Source organism: Rutidosis leptorrhynchoides, chromosome 1, assembly GCF_046630445.1.
Source record: "Rutidosis leptorrhynchoides isolate AG116_Rl617_1_P2 chromosome 1, CSIRO_AGI_Rlap_v1, whole genome shotgun sequence".
Lineage (NCBI taxonomy): Eukaryota > Viridiplantae > Streptophyta > Magnoliopsida > Asterales > Asteraceae > Rutidosis > Rutidosis leptorrhynchoides.
The window spans coordinates 264,419,643-264,443,474 of NC_092333.1; the positions used below are offsets into that span (position 1 = coordinate 264,419,643).

Below are 23,832 nucleotides of genomic sequence, written 5' to 3' on the forward strand. Positions count from 1 at the left end.
TACTAGTAATAATAATATAACAAAATGAAATGTATCACATTTCATTATATTGAAATTAATAATATAACTAATACTGATATTTATATTAATATTAATAATAGAAATAATATAACAACTATATTATCTTGTATATGATTTTTCATATTTAATTATAATTAAATCGTATTTTAAATTATATTTCAAGTTATTATATATATATATATATATATATATATATATATATATATATATATATATATATATATATATATATATATATATATATATATAAGTAATTATTTGTTCGTGAATCGTCGGAATCATATAAAAGTTAGGTTTAAATTTAGTCGGAAGATCCGTGTTGTTATACTGTCTGAGGTGTCGTCAATATAAATGATTTCAGGAATGGAATGAGAAGTTGATCAACTTTCCCAGTTAGTAGAAACATCAACGTCCATCAGCTAAAAAGTTAATAAATAACCCTTTTCAACACCACGATGGTCATAAATCACCAGCTCAAGATTTTCCAAATCAGTTGCATAAAAGACCATACAATCACAAGATGCCAATTTAAGGTCTCTAAGTAACTCAGTCCATCCTTCCCACATGACTAACTCGTCTTCTATTGAGATTATGCGTACCCTTTTCTTATACCATCTTTGAAAGTGAACAAACATTTCTTGTTTGGGTCCAGAGTTTCCATAAGTTGTTGTTAACCATTCCTTTGGCAGTATCTACATCCAATCACAAATAATGATATTTTTGTTAAAGAAATATAAAACTAATTTGTTAAGATAATAATAATGTACACATACTAAATGTGTGATTCATATGAGATAACGAAAAATGACCATACCAATCCTGGTTCATTTGGATCGTTGACGAAATTCATGAATGAAGGGAAACGTCTGTATGGAGCATTGTTAAACACTATTGCCTGAATTCGAGTCAATACACTAAAAGATATGAATGGATCAAAAAAATTCTTTTGAAACATATCAGGTGAGTAAATAGCCAGCTCGAAGTTTCTTTTGTCGATTCCAATCAAGAGAAGGATATCACCTTCTCCGATTTTAAGATCGTTCATGATCTTCAGCCAGCCATCCCCATGTATCAAACGGCTACGATCAGACTTAAATGTAACTTCAGCTTTATATCCTTGCAGGGTGTGGATGAAAACAGAATGTCTTGGAATCATGCTATCATAATGGTCAACATACCATTCATGTGGCAAAGCCTATAACAAAACATAATAACCTGATATCTCTTACAATCATTTTACATTATAAAATAGATAATTTTAATGTTAAAACATCAACGAAACAATACCAGTTCAAGCTTATCTGCAAATAGTATTATATGGATGAACGATGGTGGACAATTGTAGGAATCCATTAATGACAAGGTCAGAGATTATTTCTGCTTCTGTAAAATCAATATATATGTACATATCAGTTATGTAGGTAACAATAACAATTATGGCCAAATTAACACAATTATATTTTGGTATAATAGTCTGATATTTAGGGCATTTCGTCTTTAACACAAAATATAAATTAGACTCTTTCTGCAGCATCTATTAACCACTTTTAAACCCTAATGTTACAATTTTATGAATAATCTAAAACAAAATGTGCATGTATATAACCTAATTTTAGAATATTGTTTCCTAATAACATAACTTGATTCATGGCCTAATAGTCTGATTTTCTGGTCATTACGTCTATATCAATAATATTCGAGTAAAAAATAATTAGTTAACTCAAAAAAACCATTTGTTCCTGTATTTGCGACGATCCTTCAGTAGTGAGGACGAAATCGATTTCTTTCGTCACCTGTTTAGAATAATCACCGTTCTATGATGAAGGATTCGAGTGTTCTTTTGGTTTGATAATGAAGTGGGATGGTTTAGGGTAGACGAAGAAGTTGGATGGTTTTGTGGTCGCGGTTTGTTCCCGATATTATTAAAATTGAAAACTGTGCATATATATGTTTTTTTAGAATTCTTTTTATTTGTATTTGTATAGATTGTTATTATTAATTTAAAAGGTAATAACATAAAGTAAATAGTTCATGGTTAAAAAAATAACACAAGACATAAAAACATGTTGCATAAGTTATTAAAAAATAAAATCATGTTTGTACAAAAAAAAATAAAGGTAATTAATCATATGTTTTAACAATTTTTATGTGTCTGCAACCTCGTGGTCTTCCCTAAAGTAGATTGTATTATTTAAAACAATAACTTCATTCAAAGGTTGAACACCGACTGAAAATGGTGGTAACTCGTCAAATTGGCCGTACTCATCCTCATCAACAACGTTCTCGACACCAACAATCCGTCATTTTCCATACTAAACCACATGCCATCTACAATCCTTTGGGTCTTCGATAAAGAATACTTGAGTAACTAGTTTTGTTAGAATGAATGGTTCTTCGTCTTATCCATTGGTGGAAAGATTAACAGTTGTAAAACCATCTTCATCAACTTGAACACCGCGATCATTATTAACCCACTTACATTTGAACAAGTGTATAGTGTACGAATTACCATAATCTAATTACCATATTTCTTGAATGACACCATAATAAGATTTTTTAGTGATCCTTGATCTTTCTTCACGATTAACCATGGTGAATTCTGTCGACGAGGCTATCACCGTGACACCGCTATTTTGCGTTTTACTCTTCTTATCTTGATCTTTAGTGTAAAAGGTATACCCATTGATGTCATATCCTTGATATTGGAACACATGTTTAGGGGCGAATCCCAAAGCTTCGACCGTTTTATCAATATTTGGAAGTGTCCTCTTAACTTTGTCTTTCAACCATTCTGAAATTGTTTTTTATGTTGTTTTGCCAACCATTTTACACTTTTTTTTACGGTTTTCTTGTCTCAACAACGACATGTGTACTTGTATGTACGGATCAATAGATGTAGTGTGTTGTAAGACAGTAAAATGTGCCTCTTGATAATCGGAAACATTTGAATAGCCCGTCTTGCGCCTATGTGTCCCTTGACCTGAAAGTCTTCCTTCATGACAACTTTGTAGAATCCCGACACTTTTAAACCCATCCATATAGTTTGTGCAGAATTCGATCACCTCTTCGGATGCATATCCTTCAACAATACTCCCCTTCTGGTCGATTAAGGTTCCTTACATAACCTTTTAAGATACCCATATATCTTTCAAATGGATACATATAACGTAAGAAAAATAGACCACATGCCTTTATTTCTCCTACAATATGAGATACCAAGTGAACTATGACATCAAAGAATGAGGGTGGAAAGTACATCTTGAGTTCGCAAAGAGTAAGTATGATATCTCTTTGATATTCATCCAGCACTACAGGATCAATCACCTTTGAATGAATCATGTTGAAAAATAAGCATAGTTTTGTTATTGTGTGTCGAATACGGTTGGGTATAATTTCACGGATTGCGATAGGAATCATCTAAGTCATTAGTACATCACAATCATGTGACTTCATACCAAGTAACTTCAAATCTTTAATCGAAACCAACTTCCTAATGTTAGCAGAGTATCCTGATGGAACCTTAATACAATATAAACATCGACAGAATTTAGTTTTCTCGACCTTCGACATAGTATAACAGGCCGGTGGAAGAAACTTGGTGGCCCTTCCATTAATATCTTTATGTTGTAGCTCTGGTCTGATATTCATTAATTCCATGTCCCTTCTAACTTTAATTCCATCTTTTGTTTTTCCAGGAATGCTCAACAGTAACCCTATCAAACTTTCACAAACATTTTTCTCAATATGCATAACATCAAGACAATGTCGGACTCGTATATGCTTCCAGTAGGGTAATTTCCAAAAAAATAGACTTTTTCTTCTAAATACCTTTGGGAGGACCAAAACCTTTCTTTCCCAACACAACATTTATATTAGCAACTTTGGAGAGTGTAGTTTCTCCATCTAATGGTGGTGGTAGCTTTCTATCCTCTATAGTACCATCAAATAAATCCGACTTTTTACGATACAGGTGATTCTCAGCAAGCTCTCTCCAATGCCCCATAAATGCTGGTTTCTTACAATTTGTGAGCCATATCGAGTGAGTATTTTCCTCACAAATAGGACATGCCTTTTTCCCCTTCGTACTATATCCAAACAAATTACCATAATCAGGAAAATCATTAATGGTGCAAAAATGCATTGCCCGTAGTTGGAAGTATTCTTTCTTGTATGCATCATAAACGTGTATCCCAATACTCCATAATTCCATCATGTCATCAACTAATGGTTGTAAATAAACATCAATGTCGTTTCCAGGTTGCTTTGGGCCTTGAATCAAAATAGACATCATTATGTATTTTCTTTTCATACATAGCCAAGGCGGTAGGTTATAAATGCATAGAAGAACAGGCCACGTGCTGTGACGGCTACTCAAATCTCCGAAAGGATTAATTCCATCTGAACTGAGTCTGAACCTTATATTACGTATCTCATCTCCAAATTCTCCAAAATCTTTATCAATATTTTTCCATTGAAGTGAATCGGCCACATGTCGCATTTTTCCATCATTTTTTCGATCTTCAGCATGCCAACATAATAATTTTTCATCTTTCTCATTCGTAAATAGTCTCTTTAATCTTGGTATGATAGGCAAGTACCACAATAATTTTGCAGGAGGTCCATTTTTCGACACATCACTATCAACATTATCAGTTGGTTTTCCACGTTTATACCTAGATGTACCACATACCTTACATTAAAGAAGGTCTTTATCTTCATTCCTGTATAACATACAATCATTTGGACAAGCATGTATTCTCTGTATTTTGAATCCCATTGGGCACATTAATTTCTTTGCTTTGTATGTTGAAACCGGCAACTCATTACCTTCAGGTGGCATTTTGTTCAACAACTCTAACAGGCTAGTGAAACTTGTGTTGCTCCAACCATTGTTTGATTTTAAGTTAACCAGTTGTATAACGGTGGAAAGTTTTGTAAAATTCATACAACCGGTATATAAAGGTTTTTCAGCGTCAATAAATCGTTATTGTAATCTGTCATGATACTTATCAGCAACATTATCCTCCATATCCAAATCGTCAAACATGTCATCAATATTAAAATTATTGTCACTATTGTATGAATCTTCTTCGTTATTGGTATCGTTATCCGAAACAAACGGGTTAAGGTCAGCTAATGACTCACCATGAAAAGTCCAACATGTGTACCCTCTCATAAATCTGTGTGCAATTAGATGATTTTTGATATCGGTTGAATCAGTATACTACCATGCATTTTTGCATTTCTTACAAGGACAACTAATTGTGGTGTTTTCTTTTTCTAGTTGATCAGTCTCGGTAATTGTAATAAATTCATCAAGACTATCAATAAACTCAGAGGTAGTGCGACCTATCTCATACATCCAAGTATTCCGATCCATCTACAATCAACATTGAAAAAGTTAATACATTATTAATTATAAATAATGTAAAAAGTTGGAAAAGGGACTACAACCCACGACCTCCCCTATACCAAGCAACATCCTAACCATCTAAGCAATTGTGTTAACCTGAAAACTTTACATTTATTTTCTATAAAAACAACACGTATGGTCTATTGTAAAAAAAAAAACCCAAATCAAAATCAATTGAGTTTTATCGATCATAATCCCATAACCTCTTTATCATTTCTCTTTTGTTATCAATCTGTGTTCTAAAAAAAACCCCCGAAGTAACCCAAATAAATTTAATCTGTAAACCCTAATTGTTCGATACCTAATTCGATTCCTGTTCTATTTTAGATTCGGTCTCTGCACGATTCTACTTTGCTACCATGGCTTACACAAAGCAATGTATTTCAAGAGAGTTTATTTCTAAGGTTAGTTCCTATCAGTAATTATAATTAATAATTAATTTTGTATATTTGATAATCTAAATTTATTACTTTTTTTGTTCAGAAAAAAATATGAATATTATTGTCGCACAATTAGACTTTGAAATGGGTTTGGTTATGAGTTCAGTCAATTTCCTTGTTATTGCATATTGTGTATGTGTGATATGTTTGCTGTATTATTCATAACACAATAATAAGACTGCATGTGTTTGAAATGATATTAAGGTGTATAAGCCTATGTTTACTGTACTATGATCTTAATTTGTATATGCATGTGCTTAGATGTGTATCTTTTCTATTGCATTGTACGTATAGATGCAACAAAAAAATAAAAAAAGAAGTGTAAATAAACTGAAAAAGAAGTCAGTTGTTCACTTGAAGATTGAATTTGACGAGTTTGGCCAAGCTATTGGAAAAAACCAAGCTATTGTTTCGAGCAACATAGGCATTTTAACTAGGAGCACTTGTGATTTTCTTGTAAAGGATTGGAAGCATGTGTCTCCTGATCAGAAACGAAGTTTATGGTTGAAAATAAAGGTATTAAAATCTAAGATTTTGTTTAATTACTTTTTATTTATATATGTTACAACATTCACCACTTACATTAGTTTAAGTTATACAGGAACTTCATAATATTGAAGACGATTTTGCACACAAAACAACACTTCAAAAATGCAACACAGCGTTTACGAGATTCAAGCACAAGTTAAGAACGTTTATGGATAAAGGCAAGCTTCCTTATGAGGAAGTAGAAGAATACGATTTCATACCTCCAGAAAAATTGAAATTTTTTTTGTGAAATCGAAGATACGCCTGCTAGACGAGTAAGTGCTATTCATTTGATTTGTAACGGGTATGCAGGTACATTGTGATATTGTAACGCTTTGAAAAAGGCATTTAATCACATTTACACTGTGTAGGCTCTAAGAGAAAAAAGGCAGGCAAAACGCTTTGAAAAAAAAAAGAAAAGTATGCTCGAGTTGGTCATTCGGGGTTTCGTTTGAAAAAAGCACAATGGGATACAGAAGCTAATGATCCTCATAAACGTATTGTAATGACCTGCCTTTTTCCATTCACTTTCCGTTTATTTTATTTAAATTTCGTTATTTAATTATAACATCACCCGTTAATTTGCGTTTTTAAAATATTTCATTTAGATAATTCATGCACCCGCTTTAAACTTGAGGGACCAATGTTGCCATGAGGCCAAAGTCATGACTAGGTCAAAGGGGCAAACATCCATCTTCTCCACTCATTCATCTCCCCATTTCCACTACTTCCACTTTTATGCTCTCAAACCCTCAAACATAAATTCATCATCTAAATTCGATCTAGTAAGCGTTCTTCAAAACAAATTACATATTCGGAATCCTTGCATCTTCCTCTTCGAATCCATACCAACTTCATCTCTTTTAGGTAACTTTCTAAAAACTCTAGATTCCTTGTTCTTGATGTTTTTGACTTATAAAAGTGTTAATTAGTGTCTATGGCTCGAGTCTAACATGAATATATGATTTGTTTGCCCGTTCTTGACATTTTGTGCATATAGCTTGATTTTGAAAAATGACTAGTTTGATCTTGAGATTTGGGTGTTCATATGTTGTTAGATGTTAAAAGTTCATGTATTAAATATGTTACTAGTATCACTAGCTACAATTTGGTATGTAGGTTGACTTAGAAAAGCCTCATTAACATGATTAAGGATTTTATGATTGTTAGTTAGGGTTTGGTAGATTTAAATATGAACTTTTGATGCATTGAATGCTATGAAATGTTACTGGTAAGTGTTTAGTTGTATTGTATGCATAATTACCTACGAAACGGCGTATTATATGTGTGCATTTAATTCCCGAATCATCAATGTGCATTTATGATCTTGAATGCAATAAATGATGAACATTTAATGCGAATTTGGTTGATGTAAATGTGGGATTGATTGATGAATTATGCTAGTTGTTTTCCTCATCAAAATAACTTTCCAACGATATAAGATACATGTTTTAAGTGTTTTCGGTTCACAATTTATGTTTGATTGAAGTTTGGTTCGTGCACTTATGAAATTTCAGCAAAGCAGAACCTGTATACCAATTTGGACGCCGTTCTAATCTTTAGACACCGTCCAGTCCTTCATTGCTGGACGCCGTCTAGCCATTTTGGATGCCGTCCAAATGAACTGCAAAATTCTTATCAACTTGGGTCATTTACCGTTTAATTCTAACTATGCTACGCACCTCCGATTAACATGTAACTTGTTCTAGCATGCTCATATATGATTATATAACTCAGAAAAATTGTCCGAGACCCGACCCGAACGTGTTGACTTTTTCATTGACTTTGACTTGACCAAAGTTGACTTTTATTCAAACTTAACCGAATGCTTATGCAGTCGTTCTAATGTGCCTTTATGTAGCGACCCGAGCAAATCATGATTGACGGCGCCGTCTACGTAGGTCCCATACATGGTCATAAGTCCTTAAGAAAAAGTTTGACCGAAAATATGTCGCATTCATTTCATAAGTGTGGATGTTTCAAAGTTTACAAAAGTAGTTTCCATAACTAGTACATAACGATGTTTAAAGTATAAATGAAACACGTGCGACACAGTTTAAAGTAGTCAAAAGACGCTCCACATATGCAAGTATACTCGACATCCAAAGCAAGTATCAAAAAGAATGTGCGGAAGCATGTATCACCTAATGTTCAAGGACCTGAGAAAAACATAGAAATCTGTCAACGAAAACGCTGGTGAAATCATAGGTATAAGTAAGTAAGTGTGTAAAAGTAAGTCGAACCACAAGATTTGCATCATTGATAAATAGTAATACATTCTAAAAGTTAATATTCAAGAGCACCCAATTATCAAGGCTTAACGTTTCCTTCCATAGTACCCCATCACAATAGTGTTAAAACATACACTGTTTCCCGAAAATATATTTCATCTGTGGACGGTAGCGAACCGTCCGAGATGAGGGTTTGTCAAACCCATATGGCCATACAACATAAGTTCACGCCTACACTTACACCCTGCAAGTGTAACTAATGATAATCGAATTGAGGCTTTCGTTCTAAACTCGTATGTAGAATGTTTGTTTTCATGTACTTGTGTTCACTTAGTTACAAAGAAACGTTTATGTTTTCTCATCCCAAATATAAGTTCAAAAAGAGTAAAAGTTGGACTATGATCTCACCTTGAGCGCAAGAGTAAATAAATACTTCGACAAGTAACGTGTGCAAAGAACAATGCTACTCTTGACCCAAACAAATAGGTTGTATCAATAATGATAGTCACGATTGGTCAAAGATGTTCAATTAGTCCTATGGCTCGTTACGACTCGATTATATAGCATGTGAAACACATTGTCAAGTTTCATGCAAGATACAAGTAAAGAATCATGTTAGAAAGATTGAATAGTCACTTGGTTAAGTTTGACAAAAAGTCAAACTTTGGTCGGGTCAAAGTCAACGAAAAAGTCAACATGTTCGGGTCGGGTCCCGAACTATTTTTCTGAGGTTAGGAGTCATATATAAGCATGTTAGAATAAGTTACATGCGAATCAGAGGTCCATAGGGTGCCAAACATTTTTCATAAAATTGACATGTTGATCAGAACCTGAACACGGCTTATGTCGCGCCGCGACATAAGCTGGCCGCGCCGCGGCACATAACGTGTGCTGGTGCCTGGTTGGTTTCAATTGATCAAATCTTTTTCCGAACTCCGATCAAACACAAATCACAACCCCCAACCACGTATGACACTCATTATATATCGTTGGAAAGCTAATTTGACAAAGAACACAACTAAACACATTTCACCAACCGAAAACATTATTTGCAACAACCGACATTTCAAATCAAATGATCAATCAATGCACACATTTAATGCAAGTGCACATTTATGATTCGGGAATTTAATGCATACATACAACACGCTGTTTTGTAGGTAATCGAGCATACAATACAACTAACTACTTACTAACAATAGTTCATGGCATTCAATGCGTCAAATATTCATTTCAAGCTTATCAAACCCTAACCCGAATTCATCAAAATCACTAATCAAGTTTATGAAGTTTTCTCAAGTAACCTACACATCAAATTGAAGCTAGTGATACTAGGAACACATTTAATACATGCATTTATAACATTTAACAACATTCAAGCAACCAAATTACCAAATCAAACACACCAAAGTTCATATTCAAGCTAGTTACTTCAAATAATGAAATCGAGCATATAAATCATATAATCATGTTAGACTTGAGCCATAGACACTAATTAACAACTTTATAAGTTAAAAACATCAAGAACACAAAATCTAGTGATTTTAGAAAGTTACCCAAACTTGATGAAATCGGTATGGAATCGAAGAGGAAGATGAGAGGATTCTGAATATGTAATTTGTTTATATGGATGCTTGCTCGATTTGATTTAGATGATGAATCCTTGAAGTGGTGTTTGAGAGATTTGGTGAAAGTATTAGAGAAAAAGGAAAAAGAAAAAGGAAATAAATGAAAGGATGAGAGTGAAGGGTTGACTAGTTGACCTAGTCACCTCTTTGCTCTCTTGGCAGCAATGGTCCCTCTAGTTTCATTCGGGTGCATGAATTACCTAAACGAGATATTTAAAAACGCGTATCAACGGGAGATGTTATAAACATATAACGGACTTTAAATAATTAAACGGAAAAGTAAACGGAAAAAGGTGGGATGTTACACTTTATACTTGTATCTTGCTTGAAACTTGACAATTTGACTCACATGCTATATAAATCGAGTCGTAACAAGCCATAGGACTATTTGAACAACTTTGACCGACTTCATATTTTACCGATATTGATACAACCTATTATTTAGGTCAACACTAGCATACGTTCTTGCCCACGTTTACTTGTGAAGTACAATTACATTCGTGCAATCAAGGTGAGATCATAGTCCCACCTTTTCAACAACTTTTACTCTTTAAACTATGGGATGAGAAACATACACGTATCATATTTTATACTTTGAACACAAGTACGAAAACAAACATTCCACGAGTTATGTGATCACATGGGCGTAAATGTGAACTTATGTTATGTTGTCACATGGGCTTGACGAGCCCTCATTCGGACGGTTTGCTACCGTTAGCGGATGAAATATATTTTCGAGTATAGTGTTTGTTCTAACACTACGTAACAGGGTACAAAACAGTTAAGTCTTGATAATTGGGTGCTCCACAAATGTATAACATCTTTGGAATGCGAACGATTTGGATAATCAACTATAATAAATCTTGTGGTTTAAAAACAACATTTACTAATACACCTATGATTTCACAAACGTTTTTCGTTGATAGTTTTCTATATGTTTTCTCAGGTCCTTGAACGCTACATGATACATGCTTTCGCACATTATTTTGATACTTGCTTGGATGTTGGGTATACATGCATACATGGAGCATCTTCTGACTGTACTTAAATTATGTCGCATAGGTTTCAATTGTACTTAGAACGTTGTAACATGTTTAGTCGTTGAACTACTTTGTAAAATTTAAAACATCCTCACATTTGAAATGAATGCGATATATTTTTGGTCAAACGTTGTTTTAAAGACTTATGACCAAGTAACGGGACCTAAGTAGATGGCGCCATCAATGATGATTTTGTCGGGTCGCTACACGTACACCATACCACAATATCAAAGATCCTGCTACGAGGTATAACGTGTTGGGCAGGATGAAGCCGGATGACGCAGGGAAGACGATAGTATGCCCAGAAACAATTGCGCCGCTTATAGAAAAAATTGTAATAAATTTATATTTGAATTTTTATAATAACCAACTCATAATTTTTCTATAATTGATTACTTGTGTTGTTTTTTCTAGGTTAGGACAGATAAAGAAGGCGGGGATGCCTTGTTAACTCATGTGGGGAAGGAACACGGTGGTCGAAAAAGGGGTTTAAGTAGCACAATAGGCTACAACAAAATTAGAAGGAAACAGAAAGTAGACGATAAAGGAACGAGGGTAACTAATTTAACTGATGTTATTTTCTTACAATATTTAAATGCTTACTTACTACATTTTATATTTCTTGTTTGCTAATGAGAAGTCTTAGGAAAACCAAAAGCATGATGATGAAGAGGATGTTGTTGATGAAGATAATGAAGATGATGAAGAGAATGATGATGATGAGGAAGATGTAGATGATGGAGAGAATGATGATGATGAAGAGGATGTTGATGCGAAGTCCGATGATGAAGATGAAGGTGATAATGAAGTGGAAGGTGCTAATGAGAAGTCTCAGGAAAAGGAAAAGCATGATGATAAAGAGGATGTTGATGATGAAGAGAATGATGATGATGATGAAGAAGATGTTGATGATGAAGAGAAGGATGAAGATGAAAAGGATGTTTATGAGAAGGCTGATGATGAAGATGAAGGTGATAATGAAGTGGAAGGTGCTGATGAATGGGAAGTTGATAATTTAGTGGAAGGTGCTGATGAAGGGGAAGGTGATAATGAAAAGGATGTTGATGATGAAGAGGATGTTGATGATGTAAAGGATGTTAATGAGGAGGATGATGATGAAGATGTGGTGAGAAAACGTTAACCGATGGTTCAACATCAGAAATTCACCAAAAAGAGAATGAAACAATCGAAACACATAAAGGTAGCAGATTTAACTAAATGTTGTTTTTTTGTAGACTTTTAAATTACTTACTACATTTTGTTTTTCATGTTTGTTAATGAACAGGATGTTGAAAAAGAAAAGCCCGATGAAAATGTAAATGTTCATGATGACATCAATGAAAAAGAAGATGCAGTGATTGAAGAAGTGAATAAACCAGAAATAGATGCAGAGTTTGTTCCATATGATGATGTGCAAATGGTGATGAACGAAGACGAAGAAGAAAATGTGGATAAAGAAAAATATTATGTGGTTCAAGAAATAAAAGATGGAGTGTTTAAAAAAGTTAATGAAGCAGAAAAAGATGCAGAGTTATCTGACGATGTTGATGAAGAAATGTTGATGGAAGACGACAAAAAAGCACACCTTGATGAAGATGTTAATGAAGAAGTTAATACAGAGCAAGATCCAATGATTAAACATATTGATGCAGAGCTAACAAATTTCAGAATGAAACCCAGTCCTCCACCAAGAAGAAGGAAGACTGAAAGAATCCTATTACAGAAGCTTTCAAAAACTATTTTCGTCAAAGATGGCAAAGGTATAAGTGAGAACAATCCAATCAAATTGTAATTTGTGATAAATATTATTGATGCTACTATAACTATGTTTGTTAATGTGTATCTGTGATGCTACTTTTTATTGAAGTTAATGAATATTTCTGATGCTCCTTTTGTATGAAGTTTTGTTATGGTAATATAACTGTCATTGTTTATGGTAATTTGCCAATGCAACTGTACTTAGGGTTATGATTAGGTAATGATTGTACTTTAGGTTATGATTACCACTGAAGGTGGTTATAAGGTCAATATTGCTTATCATCTTGGTTATTGGGTCTGATTTGATATGTATATTACCTCATGGGTTTTTTCCTAAATTGGAGTGAGCGTTGAGTTGTTATTACTTCACCAAACATAGTTTGGTTTCTGAATTAGGCATATATACTAGACTATGTTTATATGTTTGGTTTTCGTTTGGTTGTCATAGTGTGCCGCAGGTAAATAATCAGGTTATCCATGTTTTGTTATCCAGGTTTTGAGTTGTTATTACTTCACCAAACATAGCATTGAGTTGTTATCCAGGGTTTGTTTAAGCTTACCCGGTTGGTTCTGCTACTACTATCAGGTTGTGTTTGCCTATTGTTACTATATAGTATAACTTTCTTTCATTGCATAATAAGGGTTTATATGTTATAGGTTATATATAGTGTGTTTATATGATGTTAATAAAGTTTATATGTTGTTAATATAGTGTTGTATGATGTTTAGAATCGTGTTGTGTAATCGCGTCAATCATGGTGTGTTAAAACAGTGAGATGGCTGTGTGTCGTTTGTATGTCCAGTTCTGCTCAAGGTCTGCACTACATGTCTACAATCGTGTTGGGTAATCGTGTAAATCATGGTCTGCTCCAGGTCTGCACTACATGTCTACAATCGTGTTGGGTAATCGTGTGAATCAAGGTGTGTTATATAGTCAAATTGTTGTGCTATATATCGAATCAAACATGTGTTATAAACTTGATTTATAAACCTGATTCAAACATGTGTGAATCATGTGATATTATTAACGTTCATGTAAACCAGATTTATACAAACTTTCATAACAAACGACGCAAGATATAAAGAAAAAGAAAGATTGAATTACCTCTGATGATTTTGAATTCTCCATTGTTAACTTTGACTCAGACCACTTTACGTACGAACCAACTATTATAATCCTGCACTATATACTTTAAGTACGCAGCTAAACAAGCAAACAAGAACAAGCCGAAACTAAAAAACGTGTGTATTTATATTTCTGAACAGATTTTTTTATATTTTATATTATTTATAAGTTTAATAATGATCTTATTTAAGGTATATAACATTTTATATTATTATAATTATATTATATATACTTATCAAAATCTATTCCTAATTATCAAATTATTTCCTAACTCTTCTGTAACTAACTAAGTTCCTTTTAATTAGACATGTTTTTTTAATAACCCGTTACATATAAATCATATTTTATATTTTATATAGGACTGTTTGTTTAATTAGACATGTTCGGTAATTTCGTTAGACTAATATTAACAGAACTGTAATGGTTAGGTTGATTAAATGGAGATCGTTAACTTATATCCCGTTAACTTATTTAGACGTGTTCCAGTTAAAAGGCGTTTGTTAGAAACTAATTAGACGTGTGTTTTGAAACTTATTAGACGTGTTAGGCATTTAGACGTGTTCCCGGAAAATCTAATAAGACGTGTTGCCAATTAGACGTGTTGTTGTTGCAATTAGACGTGTTCCTGGTAAACATAATTAGACGTGTTGTTAATTGGACGTGTTCTTTGGAATATTTGTTAGACGTGTTGTCAATTAGAGGTATTTCTGGTAAAGTAATTAGACGTGGTTACCAAATAGAGGTGTTAAACTTACTTAGACGTGTTGCAGATTTCTAATTAGACGTGTTGCGAATATTAATTAGACGTGTTCCGTGTTTTTTTGGTAGAAACCTTAATTAGACGTGTTCCGTGTGATAAATTAGACGTGTTATATAGTGAACACGTCTAAATGAAGGGCTCTAAATGATCCAAAATGTAGTAGTGTGTTAAGGTGTGAACCACGGAGCCGGTAGCGCCTTAACATGAGTATGACTCGAGTTGTGATGTGAACCACGAAGCCGGTAGCATCATGACAAATGCGTATGGTGTGAACCACGGAGCCGGTAGCACCATGGCGTGGGTATGGTTAACCATATGGTTGTGTACGTGTTGTAGGGTAGCATATTATATTGTTTCGTGTATATGCTATTTGGTTATGCTAGTTGCGGTGTTGGAGGTTATTAGCTTTATACTTGGAGTTACTATGCTAATTAAATTGTTAGCATGTATGCGGTATGTGAGTAAGTGATTGCACGTAGGTATATTATATATGTATGTGTATAATTATTGAATTCACTAAGCGTTTTTCTTACTCTCTCGTTGTTTAACCTTTTAGGCTCCAGCGTGGATAAATGCAAGGGTATTCGTTTGGATTTTAGATCTCCCACTTTTGTTATGATAGTGGACGCTTTTGGATTTTGGCCTAAGTGTGGGGTAGTTTAGTCCCAAACACAATGCTCGTTAAATGTTTGAAAATTAAACTATTTGGGTCAAAATTGCTACATTGATGCATGTAACGGGTCGTTGGAGTCCCAAGGGTCGTGGTGCCCATTTTGTTGTTCAAACACTTTTATTTTATGAATCGAATGTACTTAGGGTCCTTAGCACACGTTGTTGAGTATGTGGTTTGGGTCAACACTTAATAAAAATGGAAACAACATTTCCCATTTTGCATTAAAATGTTGCATTAAAAGTGCCGCTCCTGGTCAGTCTTTCGTGGAGTTTTTCATCAGGTATCAGGAGCATCACTTCTGGAGAAACGAGCGCCGCTTCTGGGTCTTCAAGTGCACCGCACCTGGTCTTGGTGCGCCGCTCCTGTACTATAAAAAAATATTTTTTGGCCGGTTTTAAATTAAACGGTTTGAGTCGTTACAAGTGGTATCACAGCATGGTCTAAAAGATTTAGGCGACTTGAGATAGGTGCCTAGATTTAGACTTTAATTGTGTATGCGTTTTATGCAAGAGTTGTAGGAGACGGGTCGGACCGGGTTTGGTTAGTGCCTAGGCTTATGTGAACTAACTTGATGTTAATTGTTTTGTTTTGTGTTTGCAATCATCAAGCGAGATAGACGTTGTACTAGCAACACGATGCGACGTGCTCGCGTAACAATGACTAGCTACCATTGTTACGGGTTTAAATCGTGTCAAACAAGCAATGTACAACGAGTATTGAGCAAGATGGGGCGGTATGATATACGATGTCGTTTCCATTTGTTTCGTTGTTTAACCTATTCCGTTTTATAGAATGAGGATGAGAAACGGGCACGATAACGATAACGGAGGTACGAGCGAAGACTCCGAGTTTACGGCCAAGGTTGAGGCCATTTTTCAAAAACATCATGCGTCCTTTATAGCGAATGTTAAGAAGATATTCCTAGAGTCTGTTGATGAGAAATTAACCGATCTAATCAAGGAACAAATTAATTCTATTTTTCACGGCGATAATGTTGGAAGGCGAGACTTCCACTATAAGAATTTCAAGTACGTTCAACCTCCCACCTTTGATGGTGAACGAGACCCACTCAAGAGTGCTTGTTAGATATCCGATATGGAGGGGGCTTTCCGTACTAGTGAATGCCGTCTCGATAAGAAGACAATGTACGAGAGTAGTATGTTGAGGGGTGATGCCAAGTTGTGGTAGGATTTAAAAATCCAACTTTATGGTGAAGAGCAAAGTATGAGTTTGACATGGAACAAGTTTAAGGCGAAAGTTTTCAAAGTGTACTGAACTTTGGACGATCTTTTGAGGCTTAAGGACAAGTTGCGTGCCTTGAGGCAAGGGTCAACGGAATTGAACACTCTCAAGTCCACTTTCTTATCAAAGACCCAATTTTGCCCGGAGTATGTCGGGAATGATCATATGTTGAAGGAAGATTTCTATCAAACCTTGAATGACAACTATCAAGAAAAGGTTAGTATGAACTCGATGAAAACTTTTGATGAGTTGTTTGATATAGCTAAAGGCTTTGAATCGCTCGTTCCGAAAAAGAGTGACTTCTCTTTTAGCAAGAGAAAGTTTGAGGCTACTATTCATTCCAATAAGAAGAGTAGGGGTGCGACCGAGAGCATCGGTAGTGTGAAGAAGGGTGCTTCTGAGGGTTTTGGACCCAAGTGTTACAATTGTGGATGACAAGGACACATGGCTCGTGATTGTACAAACTCATCCTAAACACCTAAACTTACTTGTTACAATTGTCAAAAGGAAGGGCACTGAAGGATGGAATGTCCCGAATTGCTGAATGATAAAGTTAAGAAGCTAGAAAAAGCGGTGGGCACGGCTAGGGGTAGCAAATACTTGATGACCAATGATGAAGCCAAACTGTCCAATGAAGTTGTCTCAGGTACTTTCATGGTTAACTCTAATCCGGCAAGGCTATTATTTGATAGCGGTGCTAATTTATCGTTTGTGTCTCCAAGATTTGTGCCTAAGCTTAATAAACCGCTAGCTAAGTTGAGTCATCCGGTACAAGTTGAAATAGCGGATGGTAAAATGGTGCTACGGGTTGATGTGTGTAAAGATAGTAATGTTGTGTTTGGTGCGAAACCTTTAAAATCTATCTTATCCCGATGACTTTGGGTAAGTTTGATGTTATTGTTGGTATGGATTGGCTTGATCGTAATAGAGCCGATATCACATGCCACGAAAATTTCATTCGTGTAAAGACCCCAGGTAGGGGAGAGTTAATTATTCACGGCGATAATTGAAGGAGACTCGTACCGTTATGCACTTATGCGCGGGCACGTCGTTTCCTTAGTGGTGGTGGCATGGCTTTTCTTGCACATGTAGTTGACACGCGTGAAGAGCCACCATCCATTCGTCAAATCCCGGTGGTTAATGAATTCGAAGACATTTTTCCGGATGAATTACCGGGTGTTCCGGCGGAAAGATAAGTTGAATTTCGCATTGAGTTGGTTCCGGGGGCTACTCCCATTGCTAAAACTCCTTATCGTTTAGCACCAACGGAAATGCAAGAGTTGTTGGATCAAACCCAAAAGTTGCTCGAGAAGGGTTTTATCCGACCAAGCGCTTCGCCATGGGACGCTCCGGTTTTATTCGTGAAGAAGAAGAATGGTAGTATGCGGATGTGCCTCGATTATCGGGAGTTGAACAAAGTGACGATCAAGAATCATTATCCATTGCCTCGAATTGACGATTTGTTTGGCCAACTCCAAGGCACGACTTATTTTTCTAAAATTGACTTACGGTCTGGCTATCACCAAATGCGGGTCCGTTAGGAAGATATTGAGAAAACGGCCTTTCGAACTCACTACGGGCATTATGAATTTGTAGTTATGCCCTTCGGTCTTACGAATGCACCGGCGTCATTCATGGATCTTATGAACCGAGTGTGCCAACCTATGTTGGACAAGTCGGTAATTGTGTTCATTAACGACATACTTGTCTATTCAAAGAGTATGAAGGAACATGAACACCATTTGCGCGAAGTGTTGAAGACTTTATGGAAGGAGAAGTTGTATGCTAAATTCTCCAAGTGTGAATTTTGACTAAGGGAAGTGAAATTCCTTGGCCATATTGTGAACAAAGAAGGCAGTCAAGTAGATCCGGGGAAGATAGAGACGGTGAAGAGTTGGGAACAACCGACTACATCTACAGAAATTCAAAGTTTTCTCGAATTGGCCGGTTATTATCGTCGGTTTATCCAAGACTTCTCAAAAATCGCCTCTCCATTGACGAAGTTGACGAGGAAGAACGCGAGATTTAATTGGGAAAATGAGTAAGAGATTGCTTTCCAATTGTTGAAAGAGAAATTGTGTCAAGCTCCAGTGTTAGTATTGCCGGAAGGCATAGAAGATATGACGGTTTATTGTGATGCCTCATTAAATGGGCTCGGGTGTGTTCTAATGCAACGAGGTAAAGTCATCGCTTACGCTTCTCGACAATTGAACGAACACGAAAAGAGGTATCCGACTCATGATCTTGAATTGGCGACAGTGGTTCATGCATTGAAGATTTGGCGTCACTACTTGTATGGTTTCAAGAGTACGATTTATTCGGACCACAAACGTTTGAAACATCTCTTTGAACAACGAGATTTTAACGCCCTTAAACGATAAGGAAATTTTTTTTAAGTAACCGCTCAGACCCAGTGATATGCCGCGCCGCGGTAAACCTTGGTCTCGGCACGGCCTTTCAAAGAATTTCGGACCTGTTTAACAGCCCTCCTAAAATCAAAACGTTTGTTATGACATTTGGTCCCAAAACTTAAAAGAGACATAGTTTACGAGTACAAAAGACTTGGCGATGATAAGCGGTATCATTAGAACTAGATTCAAAATAGGGACTTGCACTACCACTTACTAAAACACAAAGCTCCGTTATCCTCACATAGGTTCCTTACTTTCACGGTGTCCTTTCGTCCGTATAAAACTTAAAACAACATGGGGGTAAGCTTTCATGCTTAGTGAGTTATAGGCGGATAATGAAGGTATGTCGTATGCCCGAGAGACATGTTAAATTAATGTGGCTAATGTGTTATGATCCAAGTCAGGTCATACACAATAACAAGCTTACCGACACTTTATATGTCTTTATCTTAACAATTCAATCGTTAAATAAATACGCGACACTTGGATTTTAGAAAATGGGTTTTCTAAAATATAGTCACTTGAGATAAATTATTTGGATAATTTATATATGATATGGATTTAATTATTTATAGGTTTAAATAATTATGTTGTGTTATATTTTATAAAATGGTTTATAAAATATGTAAGTAACTTAATAAATACATGGGTTTATATATTTAGTTTTATAAAATCACAATCTTTTTATATACCCTCCTTGGTGGACGGTTTTGAAGGGACCAAGGGAGTCCACCCATACTTGTTTTTGTTACTTTTAATACAACACATTCTCTCAAGTGCATGTGCAACTCATATACCAAGGATTGACTAGTTAATTTGTAGTTAGTAGATAAAAAACTCTCTCCTTGCTCTCCTACATGCTGCTGGTCGAAACTTTTAGACAAAAGGGGAAAGGTTTTGCTTGGTAAGTTGGTTAATAAAGTGTTCTAAAATCCTAACTAAACAAAGGAAGGTGTTGGTGATTGAAAGCTTGGGGTATTACACACTTGAGGATTCAAGTTAGAAGCTTGCTTTCCATCATCTTTTTCCATCATCTTACTCATCAAATTCAGCCCTCAATTAATCTTGAGGAGGTATAATCTTACTTCCTTGTAATTATATGTAAGCATATGTTCATGACTTGATATCTACATGGGATTCAATTTAAATGTTTAACATATACACTTGGTTTGTTAATATTATGCTTCCGCTAGCTTTAATACTCATAAAATTGGTTTTGTAATTATGTAAACTTAAAGAACATGTTGTTATGTTGAATCCCATCAATGGTATCTAGAGCCGAAGTCTATGAAATATGCTTCTTTTATATGGTCTTTAAAACCCACCAACTTTGCATTCTATTAACATGCATGAAAGTAGAATGTAAAAATGTTCGGGTTTGGGTGGGTTATGGTTTTGGCCGAATTTTAGGGGTTCCAAAAGTGGTTTTGGACTTGCCATTTGGTTCATATTTGTTGATATATTAATGTTCACAATCAATGCCTTATCCTTATGTTTGAATGCATGCTTGTTTGGTTGATTTAATTCTTTCATTTGGTATGTAATAATATTTATTCAATGGGTTTGTAATATTATTCATTTAGTTATGTAATTTATTTTATATTTGGTATGTAAAATAGATTAGGTTGTATTTCATTTTCTAGATAAAATGTATTAGGATATATTTTGTAATAAGATGAAGATACAAGATGAAGACTTGGAAGAACACAAGAAGAAGCATTTGGATGCAAGATTAAGTGAGAGATTTAAAATCTCCTACTTTGTGTTATAACCCCTTAACCGGTGGCATTTGTTTTTGGCTAAACAAATATCTACCAAATTGGTTTGATTGTGAACATATTTGTTTTGCATGCATGGTTGTTTATTGTGTTTGTATGTTTGAGTGCTACAAGTAAATCACAAGTTAACAACAAGCAAAATGACAATTTAATTGGTTAAATTAGACATTATTAACGACATGCAAAACGACAATTTAAATGGTTAAATTGAAATGGAAAAAGGACATTAATAAATGGTTATTAAGAACACTAAAAGGATCACATATATAAAATGGTTTATATCAAGTAATTGGCTTAATTACAAGACATGAAAATGATTTTTCATAAATACCATACACTAAATGCATGTTGGTGTATGGCATAAAAGTTTTCTTAAACTAGAAATAATGAAAACTCAACATCCCTTATTAACAAGGCAAACAAGTTAAACGCCATCCTTTTGTGTGACACTTAAAAATAATTAGGGAACTCATAATGGGATAAAGGTCACCTAACCGTTATGAGCAAACTAATATGATTAAGGTGAATTTCGCACACTTGTGGGATAAAGGTCACCTAACCACTTGTATGTTAAATTTACACGTTTACACAAGTAGGACGACTTGATTTGGGAATCATGAACTTAGGGTCACCGAAGCATGAGGAACAAATAGGCGTTGATGGGTTAAATATGCCATGCAAAAGGATTGCATGATCCCATAACTTAGAAGTTGCAAAAGGATTGCAATTGTCATATAAATGACTACCTAGCTAAATCAAATTGATGGGATAAAGGTCACCTAATCGAAATTTAGTTTACCGTTGGATTCTAAAATTTAATAAATATCAATTGGATTTAAAGGATATTGATTGTTAAATTAAAATTGATACTTAAACAACTTTGTTAAATTTTGTAGATGGCCGCCAATAACAACAACATTCCAAACGCACCTATCAACTTTAACAACCTATCGTTAAGGTCAATCCTCGAAAAGGAAAAAAGTCAACCATACGAATTTCATGGATTGGTTTCACAATCTAAGTATTGTCCTCAAACTTGAGGATAGGGCGTATGTGTTGGAAGACCCCATTCTCGATCAACCCGACGAGGATGATACGGAAAGCATGGCTTATTGGGATAAGTATTGCACCGATTCGGTGCAAGTCTCTTGCCTTATGTTTCGGACTATGATACCCGAACTCCAAAAGGACTTCGAGCATCATAGTGCATATGACATGATCACACAATTGACGGAGATGTTCTTTCAACAAGCTCGTGTTGAGCGCTTTGAAATGGTTCGAGCGATTCACGCATGTCGGATGGACGACTCCCAATCCATTTCATCTTATGTCCTTAAGATGAAAAGCCTAATTGATCGAGCTAACCTTCTTAATTGCAACGTGTCTAATGAATTAGCCACGGACCTTATCCTTAATTCTTTGTCAAAAAGGTTTGACACATTCGTAATGAATTGCAATATGAATGGTTGGGATAAGAGCATTGGCGAATTACATGCCATGCTTAAGACGGCCGAAGCAAGAATGGGTAGAAGGGCTTCACCCGTGCTTATGATCAATGAATGCGGGTCCAAAAACAATAACACTTCTAAGCCAAAGGTGGCTAAGAGGAAAGGACCGGCCTACCAAGGCAAGGGCAAGGGAAATGGGAAGATGGTTACCCCAACCAACAATAACAAGAAGCAAAAGGTTGCAGGTAAAGCAAACCCCAAGGAAGATCCGTCCTTTGGTTGCGGTGAAATGGGTCACTGGAAACGCAACTGCCCGATCTATCTAAAGGAGTTGAAAGAAAAGAGGGATGCAGGGCAAACCTCGGGTAATGTATATATGGTATACATTGAGCTTAGTATTACTTCTTCTAATACATGGGTATTAGACACAGGATGTGGAACTCATATTTGCAATTCTTTGCAGGGGTTCAAAAGAAGTAATCAAGATGCGGGAACAACAAGTCTCTTCATGGGAAATGGAGCAAGGGTGCAAGTGAAAGCTCAAGGAGACTTTGTTTTGAAGCTTCCAAGTGGTTTGGAGCTTATTTTGAAAAATGTTTGGTATGCACCCGATTTATCTCGAAACATTATTTATGTATCCCGTTTGAAACAATATGGTTTTAATCTTAATTTCATTAATGATGATATCCTTGTTTATTTAGATAATGTGTTCTATTTTAAGGCTTCGCCTTTAAATGGTATTTATGAATTGGTTCATGATGACACATCATTCAATAGCTCAATGTTCCATGCAAATACCAAGAAACTCAAAAGGGATTTGAGTGATTCCTACTTATGGCATTGTTGCCTTGGTCACATAAACAAGAATCGAATGCATACACTTCAAAAGAATGGGCTTTTGAAATCAAATGAACTAGACTCGTTTGATGTATGTGAATCTTGTTTACAAGGCAAAATGACTAAAGCACCTTTCAAAGGGACCTATGAAAGGGCTAAAGACTTATTGGGTTTAATACATCCGGATGTATGTGGACCCTTTAAGCCTATGACTAGGAAAGGTGAAAGATACTTCGTCACTTTCATTGACGACTTCAGTCGTTTCGGATATGTCTACTTATTAAGACACAAGGACGAAACTTTTGAAGCATTCAAGAAATATCAAAACGAAATACAAAATCAACTCAATAAGAGAATCAAGGTACTTCGTACCGATAGAGGAGGTGAATACCTAAGCGATGCTTTCCAAGATCATCTTAAAGGTTGTGGGATTATCTCGCAACTTACTCCTCCTGGAACAACCCAACTTAATGGAGTATCCGAAAGGAGGAACCGAAC

General features: G+C 35.3%; 1 protein-coding gene across 1 annotated transcript; it reads right to left on the reverse strand.

Moving 5' to 3' along the window:
- Positions 1–2,540: 2,540 nt before the first annotated feature.
- Positions 2,541–5,197, reverse strand: LOC139897607 (uncharacterized). The gene is made up of 6 exons (XM_071880304.1): positions 5,028–5,197; positions 3,850–4,694; positions 3,454–3,734; positions 3,238–3,345; positions 2,864–3,119; positions 2,541–2,812 (listed from the first exon to the last, which is right to left on the reverse strand). Exons 1-6 carry the CDS (start codon positions 5,195–5,197, stop codon positions 2,541–2,543), a joined length of 1,932 nt encoding a protein of 643 aa, XP_071736405.1.
- Between the last annotated feature and the right edge of the window lie 18,635 nt (positions 5,198–23,832).

Coding starts and splice junctions, on each gene's coding strand:
- LOC139897607 (XM_071880304.1), bottom strand. CDS start 5,197: ATGAGAGGGTACACATGTTGGACTTTTCATGGTGAGTCATTAGCTGAC. Junction 3,346..3,453: donor TGAAGTCACATGATTGTGAT/GTACTAATGACT, acceptor ATTCATTCAAAG/GTGATTGATCCTGTAGTGCT. Junction 2,813..2,863: donor GTTGTTGAGACAAGAAAACC/GTAAAAAAAAGT, acceptor AAACAATTTCAG/AATGGTTGAAAGACAAAGTT.